The 11,482-nt window shown below is 41.0% G+C and overlaps 1 protein-coding gene across 1 annotated transcript in view; it reads right to left on the minus strand.

The window, feature by feature from the left end:
• LOC114923299 (histone deacetylase 5-like) overlaps positions 1-2,903 on the minus strand; it is a 17,012-nt gene extending 14,109 nt beyond the window's left edge. The window contains exons 1-3 of the mRNA XM_029286071.1: positions 2,883-2,903; positions 2,244-2,388; positions 1,014-1,131 (exon numbers count right to left, since the gene is read on the minus strand). Of these exons, the coding sequence (XP_029141904.1) occupies positions 1,014-1,131; positions 2,244-2,388; positions 2,883-2,903 (284 nt within the window). The remainder of the gene's footprint in view (positions 1-1,013; positions 1,132-2,243; positions 2,389-2,882) is intronic.
• Positions 2,904-11,482: the final 8,579 nt, after the last annotated feature.

The raw sequence follows: 11,482 nt of genomic DNA on the forward strand, positions 1-11,482 counted from the left end.
GACATGGCTATTCCAACAAGCGGGACTGGCCTAGGGCAATTTTTAGAGGGGTTTTAATCATATTTTAATTCGACTATATTTAAATATTTCTTTTTAATTAATTTTAATTCTGTAATTGTTTTGGTGTATTTTTAATCGATTGTCAGCCGCCCTGAGTCCGCAAGGAGAAGGGCGGGATATAAATTTAATAAATAAATAATAAATAAATAAATAAATAAACCTCTACATCAAACTCAGTCTGCTATCTGTGGCCTTTTCTGTAAAATAGCAATCCAGAGGAAAAACTTCGATAGCTACTTGAGAGTAGAAGATGGAAATAAGTAAAGGCATAACTGGGTAGGAATGGAAAGTACTTAGTCATATTTCCAGTAAAGCTGCTGGTTTCCTTGAGAAATGGATTTGTCCAGATGCCATACAAATTAGGACAAAGATGTACTATTGTTGTGAACAGAAAAAGAAGTAGAAAGTGTCTCACACTTCCAGTTCCCTCACAATTCATCATCCAAAAATAGAATCTGCTTTTGCATGCACACACACAAAAAATACACAAGCTGGCATATTGGTGATGGAAATGTGAAAATGCTGTTTTGAGCAAGATGAATAAATTACCTCCTACCATAATACAATTATTTAAATGTAATTATTTTCTGAAGAACCCAAGAAACAGTTAAATTTAGAGAAAATGGAGTTCCTGACAGTAAAGTCATATTCCTGGTTTTGCAGGAGCAATTATCAGTTGCACACACCGGCTGTACAGACCTTGCATATTTGTGATTGCAGTATTTGTTTCAGTGCTGAAACCCAACTCTACTCACAGCCTGTCCCAAACCAGACTTAGATGAAAATCCTAGAACAGGGTTTCTCAACCTTGGCAACTTTAAGATGTGTGGACTTCAACTCACAGAATTCCCCAACCAGCATGCTGGCTAGAGAATTCTGGCAGTTGAAGTCCATACACCTTAAAAGTTGCCATGGGTGAGAAACCATATCCTAGAGACAAAGCAAAGACTTACCAGCATTTGGGATGCTGAGTGGGGGAATGATTCAAGCTACCCACTGTAGTTGGCTCTTTTGACTTGCTGAGAAGGAATTCTTGAAGTTTCAGCTTCACTTCAGTGCTTGCAATAGCACCTTTAAAAATTATAGAAAAACACTGGTAGAGAACATTAAAGACAAGTTGAGATGTATCTCCCTTCCCTAACCTGGTTCCATGCAGATGTGACCTTCAATTCTCACAAGTATGCCAGTGAAATGTGTTCAGCAACACTACCCTTCTCATCTCACAACCTGTTTTTAAACTCCCTTCCACATCTATCAAGCTTATAAAAGGGAAAAAAACCACTTCCCCCTAAGCACTCTGGGAAGAATTTTTATCATATCATCTTTCACATATTCCTGAAAAATTCCATCATAAAGCTACATTTTATTGTAATTTTTATCATTCTTTATACATTCATTATGAGGTGGAGGATACAACATCAATTGACGAGCCAGACACAGTAGTGCATCCAAAACTGCGCCAAAGTTTATCCTCTTTAAGTCTGTTACACAGTCCCAAATCAGGGATATGTCACTTGAAGTCTGCTATTGAGACCACTCAATTGAGCCCATCTCCACGTTGCTGTTGACACAGATAATTGTTGGTAAGCTGTAAAGAGCCTAGTCATGCTGGAGAAATGCAGAACACATGGTAAATCTCTCCATCTAGAGTGGAAAATAATTTACGCATGTTTATGAGTGTATAGAAGTGCATCTATGTACTGCCTATGTGCAAGGTTGACTATGTGTACAGCCATGGGTACTCAACTCACCATAAATTGCCACAGTTAACCTTCAAAGGGAAAAATGATTGCTCATCTTTGTTCTAAAAATAACTCCCAAAGATTGAAGATTTGTGAAGAATCTGAAAATTAATTTGCAAAGATTCTCCATTTAAATACTGTTTTTAAAACTCTACAATTTGAAGAGAAGTGCAGTAGCAAAGAAGCCTAACTTTGGCTTGAAAGCCAAGTTCAACTATTTATTTATACCTTTATGTTGCTAAGATACTTGTGAGGGCAATTTTAATTATTTGAGTGGGTTTAGGTCCATGAGGGTTGTTTTGAAATCTGGTTCTCTGTATGGTGTTTTAGGAATAGGAGAATGTAATCCTCCAACTCTCTCTAGTTTCTTCTTCAAGTCCTTGGAATATAAATGGGCTATTGTTCCAATAAATGCAGTGCAATGCAATTAAAACTTATTACTTTCTTTGCTTTTCTCCTTGTTGCGTAAGATGAGTAACTGCTGTTCCAGGCGCTGTTTCTCCAATTCTTCTTGCCGCTGTTGTTCTCGTTTATGCTGTTGCTCTAGTTCTTGTTGACGCTTTGCTGCCAACATCACCTGCTGTTGCTACAAAAAGGGAGAGGGAGAGAGTCAACCACCACCAAACGCAATTGTGTGTGTACTTGAGCTTATATTGTGTATGAATGTCACATATAAAATCCAGACATACATTTATGGGTCACTGTATGCCATTTTTCAGATACAGACTTCAACTTCAATATCAAAGCTGGAAAAAGTGAATTAAATTGTCTCCACCCATCAGAAACTTTTATCTTCCAATAATTGTTACTTGATAAAACTTCTGAGTGACAGGCAAAGTTATAACAAAGTTTCTTTCTAAGAGATTTTAGCCATCTGGAAGTCTCCACTAAGAAAGCAATCATGGAAATCCTATTCCCATGTATAAAACTTTTCCATTACTCAATCATCTGAGGTCTTGCCTCCTGCTTCTCTAGCATCTGAAATACAATGGAAGATTATGCAAAAAAAATAACAGCAGTAGTAGCATTAATGCTCTGAAATGTCCTTCAAGAGGCGGTCCATATTTGCTTTTACATTACCTTTTCAGAGCATATTTGCATTTTGTAGTAATTCAGATTTCTCTTGATCTTATTGGCTGAGGGTTTCTTTTTTGTGTTGTTCTTACCTAATATTTTATGGCCTGTCAGATGTTACAACTTTTTTTACAGGATTTATGCTTCTTTCTTATTTCTGTGCTTGGCTCCCTTGGTAGGCAAAAAGTCAAGCTTGGGTTCTGTATACCCAAGTTGTCCACTATCTAAATTTTTCATTTCTGTATTTATGTAAACCATTTCTACCAAAGCCCATATCCTTCCTCTTTCCTTTCTCTAAGCTGTTCTTTCCTAGTCTGGATAAAACCTCTTGTTGTCACTGTTTAATTGGTATTAGTGTCAACACATAAAAATAAATTTTGGTTTGATAAATGCAGACACCAAAAGCATTCTAAAATCATTACATTAAAAGTCAGAAACTTGAATTAGATAATAAAGTAACAATACTTTTTCCCAAACTTCCATTTATTTTACAAGCAGCTACACTAGGGGTGATGGAATTAGGAGTGAAATCACAAGCATCACCCCTGAAGACTATTTGCCATACTAGGTTCCATTGTCTGCACTGATACCTTCAGAAGAAAACTGCAGAAAATACAAACAGGACAGAAATTAAAAGATAAATAAATAGGCATATAATAAGGACAAGAGTGGAACATTAGAAATCAAGGAAGAATAAGATTAAAATAGAGAGAAATCTTAACAAGGCAAATCTTTAATAGGGTAGGAAGGAATTGGAGCTCAAAAACTTTAAAAAATATAGGGAAGAAAAGGATAAATAAAACTAACATAATAGTAAGCAAGTTAAATAAATAACAAGGTAGAAAAACGAGCACAAAAAGGAAGAAAAAAGGATAGAAAAAAAAACAGGCATAATTACCTAGAACAGAGAAGGTAGAAACAAGGCTAACAGCAAAGCACATCCATCAACCAAAAAAGAGGGATTTTCAAACAACAAATTCATGGAACAGGTGACTGATACTATTATGGCATGTAATAATAATAATAATAATAATAATAATAATAATAATAATAATAATAATAATAATAATAATAATAATAATAATAATAATAGTAAAGTTGGAAGGGACCTTGGAGGTCATCTAGTCCAACCCCCTGCTCAGGCAGGAAACCCTATACCATTTCAGACAAATGGCTGTCCAGTCTCTTCTTAAAAACCTCCAGTGTTGGAGCATTCACCGCTTCTGGAGGCAGGTTGTTCCACTGGTTAATTGTTCTAACTGTCAGGAAGTTTCTCCTTAGTTCTAGGTTGCTTCTCTCCTTGCTTAGTTTCCACCCGTTGCTTCTTGTCCTGCCTTCAGGCGCCTTGGAAAATAGCTTGTCACCCTCTTCTTTGTGGCAGCCCCTGAGATATTGGAACACTGCTATCATGTCACCCTCGTCCTTCTCTTCATTAAACTAGACATACCCAATTCCAGCAGCCGTTCCTTATATGCTTTAGCCTCCAGTCCCCTAATCATCTTTGTTGCTCTTCTCTGTACTCTTTCTAGAGTCTCAACATCTTTTTTACATCGCAGTGACCAAAACTGGATGCAGTATTCCAAGTGTGGCCTTACTAAGGCATTGTAAAGTGGTATTAATACTTCACGTGATCTTGATTCTATCCCTCTGTTAATGCAGCCTAGCACTGTGTTGGCCTTTTTGGCAGCTGCAGCACACTGCTGGCTCATATTTAGCTGATTGTCCACTAGGACTCCGAGGTCCCTCTCACAGTTACTACTATTGAGCAAGGTACCCCCTATACCAGGGGTAGGCAACCCAAAACACTCAGAGAGCCACTTGGACCCGTTTCCCACTGAAAACAAAACACTGGGAGCCGCAAAACTCTTTTGATATCTAAAATGAAGATAACACTGCATATATCCTTTTTTACCTTATATATATATGTGTGTGTGTGTGTGTGTGTGTGTCTGTATATGTTTGTGTGTGTATATATAAAATAAAGGTAAAAAGATATATGCAGAGTTATCTTCATTTTAGATGTCAAAAGGGTCTCTCTCTGTCTCTCTCTTTCTCTTCTCTTTCTCTTTCCTTTTCTCTTTCTTCTTTTTCTCTCTTTCCTCTCCCCCTTTCTTTATCTTTCTCTCTCTTTCCCTCTTTCCTCTTTTTCTTTCTGTCTCTCTTTCTCTTTCCCTCTTTCCTCTTTCCTCTCTTTCTCTTCTCTTTCCTCTCTCTCTTTTCTCAATCTTTTTTCTCTTTCCTTTTTCTTTCCCCCTTTCTTTCTCTCTTTCCTCTCTCTCTCTCTTTCCTCTCCCTTTCTCTCCCTCTTTCCTCTCCCCCTTTCCTCTCCCTTTCTCTCTTTCTCTTTCCTCTTTCTCTCTTTCCTCTCTCTTCTCTTTCCTCTTTTTCTCTTTCTCTTTCCTCTTTTTCTCTCTTTCTTTCCTCTCCTTTTTCTCTTTCCTTTCTCTCTTTCCTCTAACTTTCTCTTTCTGTTTCTTTCTCTCTTTCCTCTTTCTTCCTCTTTCCTTTAACTTTCTCTCTCTCTCTTTCCTCTCTCTTTCCTCTCTCTTTCGGAAAGAGAGAGAGAGAAAGTTAAAGGAAAGAGGAAGAAAGAGGAAAGAGTCTTTCCTCTTTCTTCCTCTTTCCTTTAACTTTCTCTCTCTCTTTCCTCTCTCTTTCTTTCTCTGTCTCTGTCTGTCCCTGTCTCTCTTTCCTCTCTCTTTCTCTTCCTCTTTCCTCTAACTTTCTCTCTCTTTCCTCTCTCTTTCTCTGTCTCTTTCTCTTTCTCTCTTTCCTCTTTCTCTCTTTCCTCTCTTTCTCTTTCCTCTTTCCTTTCTTTCTCTTTCCTCTTCTCTTTCCTCTTTCTCTCTTTCCTCTCTTTTTCTCTCTCTGTCTCTTTCTCTTTCCCTCTTTCCTCTCTCTTTCTTTCCTTTCTCTCTTTCCTCTTTCCTCTTTCCTCTCTCTTTCTCTTCTCTTTCCTCTCTCCCTTTTCTCAATCTTTTTTCTCTTTCCTCTCCCCCTCTTTCTTTCTCTCTTTCCTCTCTTTCTCTTTCCTCTCCCTTTCTCTCCCTCTTTCCTCTCCCCCTCTTTCTTTCTCTCTTTCCTCTCTTTCTCTTTCCTCTCCCTTTCTCTCCCTCTTTCCTCTTTTTCTCTTTCCTCTCCCCCCTTTCCTCTCCCTTTCTCTCTTTCTCTTTCCTCTTTCTCTCTTTCCTCTCTTCTCTTTCCTCTTTTTCTCTTTCTCTTTCCTCTTTCTTTCCTCTCCTTTTTCTCTTTCCTTTCTCTCTTTCCTCTAACTTTCTCTTTCTCTGTTTCTTTCTCTCTTTCCTCTTTCTTCCTCTTTCCTTTAACTTTCTCTCTCTCTTTCCTCTCTCTTTCCTCTTTCTTCCTCTTTCCTTTAACTTTCTCTCTTTCCTCTTTCTTTCTCTGTCTCTGTCTGTCCCTCTCTTTCCTCTCTCTTTCTCTTCCTCTTTCCTCTTTCTTTCTCTCTCTCTTTCCTCTCTTTCTCTGTCTCTCTCTTTCTCTTTCCTCTCTTTCTCTTTCCTCTTTCTCTTTCCCTCTTTCCTCTCTTTCTCTTTCCTCTTTCTCTTTCTCTCTTTTCTCTTCTCTTTCTTTCCTCTCTTTCTCTTTCTCTCTCTTTCCTCTTTCTCTTTCCTCTTTCTCTCTCCTCTCTCTTTCTCTCTTTCTCTTTCCTCTTTCTCTCTTTCCTCTTTCCACTCTTTCTCTTTCCCTCTCTTTCCTCTCTCTTTCTCTTCTCTTTCTCTTTCCTTTTTTCTTTCCTCTTTTTCTCTCTTTCCTCTCCCCTTTCTTTCTCTTTCTTTCCTCTCTCTTTCCCTCTTTCCCTCTCTTTCTCTGTCTCTTTCTCTTTCCCTCTTTCCTCTCTCTTTCTCTTTCCTCTTTCTCTCTTTCCTCTCTTTCTCTTCCTTTCCTCTTTCTCTCCCTCCCTCTCCCTCCAGGTTAGGAGAGAGAGAGAATGAAAGGCAGATGGCGCCGAACGGGCAGGGAAGGGGAGCAGGAGCAGAACGGGAGGCAGCAGCTCCCGGCCGCCGCCCCCATCGCCTCCTCAGCCGAACGGGCGGGCATGGGGAGCAGGACAGGAGGCAGCGCCTCCCGGCCGCCGTCCCCATCGCCTCCTGAGCCGAACGGGTGGGGATGGGGAGCAGGACGGGAGGCAGCAGCTCCCGGCCGCCGCCCCCATCGCCTCCTCAGCCGAACGGGCGAGCATGGGGAGCAGGACGGGAGGCAGCGCCTCCTCAGCCGAACGGGTGGGGAGGGGGAGCAGGACGGGAGGCAGCAGCTCCTGGCCGCCGCCCCCATCGCCTCCTCAACCGAACGGGCGGGCATTGGGGAGAAGGACGGGAGGCAGCGGCTCCCGGCCGCTGCCCTCGGCGCATCCTCGGCCGAACGGCCAGGGAGGGGGAGCAAGGCGGGAGGTAGCGGCTGCGCCGGCAGCCACTGCAGCATCGTCGGGGTCCCTGCCCCCGGCCCGGCCGCCGCCCCTGCTGCATCCTCAGCCACTTTGCCGTCGCAAGAGGAGGGCGCCAAGGCCGGGTGCACCATGGGCGGCCGTGCCGGCAACGAGTGCAACCCCCCAAAAAGGAAGGCGGGTGTTGGTAATAGGAGATTCTATCCTCAAAGAAACAGAAGCAGCCATCTACAGACTGGACATACAATCCAGGGAGGCATGTTGTCTCCCTGGAGCAAAAATCTAAGATGTCGCTGAGAACCTAACCAAAATAATTAGGCCCACAGATTACTACCCTTTCCTCCTCCTACACATTGGGATGAATGACACAACAAAGAACCTGAGTACAATAGTGAGAGACTATAAGCAACTATGCAATAAAGTTAAGGAGCTAGGAGCACAAGTAGTGTTCTCATCAGTACTCATCAGTCATTTTCATAGCATACTATGGTGCCCTTTAGTGAAACAGATCTACAAAAAGAGGAGGGGGAGTTGCACTATATGTAAGAGTACACTACATATCTACAGAAATGCACATGATCAAAAATAAAATCCCTCCAGAATGTTTATGGGTCAATATAAAAGGGGGGGAAAGTGACATTGCCATAGATGTATATTACAGGCCACCCAACCAATCAGAAGAAATAGATGGAACTATTTGCCAACCAGTTAACAAATGCATGTAGGAAGCATACCACAGTAGTAATGGGAGACTTCAACTACCCAGATATCAGCTGGGAGACAAACTCTGCAGCGAGTGGGAGATCAAACAAGATTCCTAACCAACCTAGCCGACAACTTTGTCATACAAAAGGTAGGGGAGGGAACTAGAAGCAAGGCTATATTGGACCTAATTCTTACTAATAGAGAAGAAGTGATAGAGTGAGTTGAAGTTGCTGGAGCCTTGGGTGAAAGTGACCATGTCATACTGGAATTCAACATAATGCAAGCACAAGCAATAGAAAATAATCCAACCAGTGTCTTAAATTTTAAAAGAGCTGATTTTAACAAACTCAGAGAAAACCTAGGAAAGATTCCATGGATGAAAATCCTAAAGGGGAAAACAACTCAAGAAGCATGGGAAACTCGATCATAAAATCCCAGTCCAGCACAATACCACTGAAAAAGAAAAACAAGAAAGTCAAGAAGAAACTAGCATAGCTGCACAAAGATCTCTCTAACAAACAGAAAGACAAAAAGGACAAGTACAAAAAATGGAAAGAGGGACACATAACTAAGGCTGATTATCAGCAGACAGCCAGAACGTGCAAAGATGAAGTCAGGAAAGCAAAGGCTCAGAATGAACAAAGACTTGCAACAGAAATCAAGGATAATAAAAAAAGTTTATTTCAACATATTAACAAGAAAGAAGTCAAGGAAACAGTAGATCCACTAAAGAGAGAAGATGGCAAGGAAGTAACAGGCAGTAGGGAGAAAGCAGAGCTGCTTAATTCATTCTTTGCATCAATCTTCACACAAAAAGAAATTATAGTCCTACATACCAAAAAAGTTACTGTAAAAGACAAACGAGAAATAAAAATTAAAATTAGCAAGAAAATGGTAAGAGAACACCTATCTGACCTTGACGAATATAAATCAACGGGACCCGACAGATTACATCCCAGAGTTCTGAAGGAGCTGGCAGATGTTATCTCAGAACCATTGCACCATATATTTCAAAAATCCTGGAGCACCGGGGAGGTACCTGAGGATTGCAAAAGGGCTGATGTGGCTCCCATCTTCAAGAAAGGGGGAAAAAACAGACCCGGGAAACTACAGACCAATCAATCTAACATCAATACCTGGAAAGATCCTGGAAAAGATTTTGGTCACCACGAGATTCAGACTCTAGAAAGAGTACAGAGAAGAGCAACAAAGATGATTAGGGGACTGGAGGCTAAAACATATAAGGAACGGTTGCTGGAATTGGGTGTGTCTAGTTTAATGAAGAGAAGGGCAAGGGGGACATGATAGCAGTGTTCCAATATATCAGGGGCTGCCACAAAGAAGAGGGAGTCAAGCTATTCTCCAAAGCACCTGAAGGCAAGACAAGAAGCAATGGATGGAAACTAACCAAAGAGAGAAGCAACCTAGAACTAAGGAGAAATTTCCTGACAGTTAGAACAATTAATCAGTGGAACAACCTGCCTCCAGAAACTGTGAATGCTCCAACACTGGAAGTTTTTAAGAAGAGACCGGACAGCCATTTGTCTGAAATGATATAGGGTTTCCTGCCTGAGCAGGGGGTTGGACTAGATGACCTCCAAGGTCCCTTCCAACTACTACTACTACTACTACTACTACTACTACTACTACTACTACTACTTATTATTATTATTATTATTATTATTATTATTATTATTACCATCATCATCATCATCATCATCATCATCATCATCATCAAAAAACAGATCTGCGAACAACTAGAAGCAAACAAAGTTATAACTAGTAGCCAGCACAGGTTTGTTAAAAACAGATCATGCCAAACCAATCTTATTTCATTCTTTGATAAAGTGACTAAACTAGTAGACCAGCGAAATGCTGTGGACATAGTATACTTAGATTTCAGTAAGGCATTCGACAAAGTAGACCACAATCTACTGCTTGGTAAGCTAGAAAAATGTGGAATAGACAACATCACCACCAGATGGATTTGTAGCTGGCTTACAAATCATACTCAACAAGTAGTCCTCAATGGGTACTACATCCACATGGAGAGAAGTGGGGTACCACAAGGCTCCGTCTTAGGCCCAGTACTCTTCAATATCTTCATCAATGACTTAGATGAGGGAATAGATGGGGAACTCATCAAACTTGCAGATGACACTAAACTGGCAGGAATAGCCAACATACCAGAAGACAAGCTCAGGATCCAAAAAGATCTTAACAAAGTTGAACAATGGGCCCTATCCAACAAAATGAATTTTAATGGGGAGAAAAGCAAAGTTTTACATTTAGGCAGGAAAAATCAAAGGTATAAGTACAGATTAGGTGAGACCTGGCTCAGAAACAGTAACTGTGAGAGGGACCTTGGAGTCCTAGTGAATGATCACTTGAATATGAGCCAGCAGTGTGCAGCAGCAGCCAAAAAAGCTAATACAATACTGGGCTGTATAAACAGAGGCATAGAATCAAGATCACATGAAGTATTAGTACCGCTTTATAAAACCCTAGTAAGACCACACCTGGAATACTGCAACCAATTTTGGTCACCATACTACAAAAAAGATGTTGAGACTTGGAAAAAGTTCAGAAAAGAGCAACTAAGATAATCCAAGGCCTGGAGAGTAAAACATATGAAGAACGGGTGCAGGAATTGGGTTTGGCTAGTCTAAAGAAAAGAAGAAATAGGGGTGACATGATAGCAGTGTTCCAGTATTTGAGGGGCTGTCACAAAGAAGAGGGCATCAAACTATTCTCCAAAGCACCAAAGGGCCGGACAAGAAACAATGGTTGGAAACTAATCAAAGAGAGAAGCAACCTGGAATTAAGGAGAAACTTCCTAACAGTGAGGACAACTAACCAGTGGAACAGCTTGCCTTCAGAAATCATGGGTGCTCTATCACTGGAGGTTTTTAAGAAGAGGCTAGACAGTCACTTATCTGAAATGGTATAGGTTCTCCTCCTTGAGCAGGGGGCTGGGCTAGACCTCCAAGGTCCCTTCTAGCTCTATTCTAGTGATGTTTGTAGGGTGATACGGTGTAGAGTGATATCGGCAAATAGAAGTATCTAACCATGGCTTCTAAAGATAAGTAGGGTGTGGCCTGGATAGTACTTAGGTGGGAGACTACAACCAGGGTTTCAGGCTGAACTAGGAAGTTATTGTGAGCTGGCCAGAGCTGCTTAAGATGGGCAGCCATATGAATCTTATAAATAAATATTGTTAAGCTACGAACCCTACGGTGTTTAGGACTGCTACATGCTTCTAACTTGCCAACAGTGTGGGAGGGAGAGAGGGGAGGATTTTGAATCCACAGGTGTCCTTATTATTGTGAGAGCCAGAGCTGTTGAAGAATTGTTTTGGCGAACTAAAGTTTCTTCTCATAATAATTACTGAACGATGTATTGGACAATGTGACCCAAACCTGTCAGAGAGGGGAGGGAAAGTTCCATCCTTTTAATTAACTGCTTCCCACCATTTCCTCAGAGATAGCTTTCCTTTAAC

Source organism: Protobothrops mucrosquamatus, unplaced genomic scaffold (genome assembly GCF_001527695.2).
Source record: "Protobothrops mucrosquamatus isolate PMUCROS unplaced genomic scaffold, P.Mucros_1.0 scaffold2813, whole genome shotgun sequence".
Classification (NCBI taxonomy): domain Eukaryota; kingdom Metazoa; phylum Chordata; class Lepidosauria; order Squamata; family Viperidae; genus Protobothrops; species Protobothrops mucrosquamatus.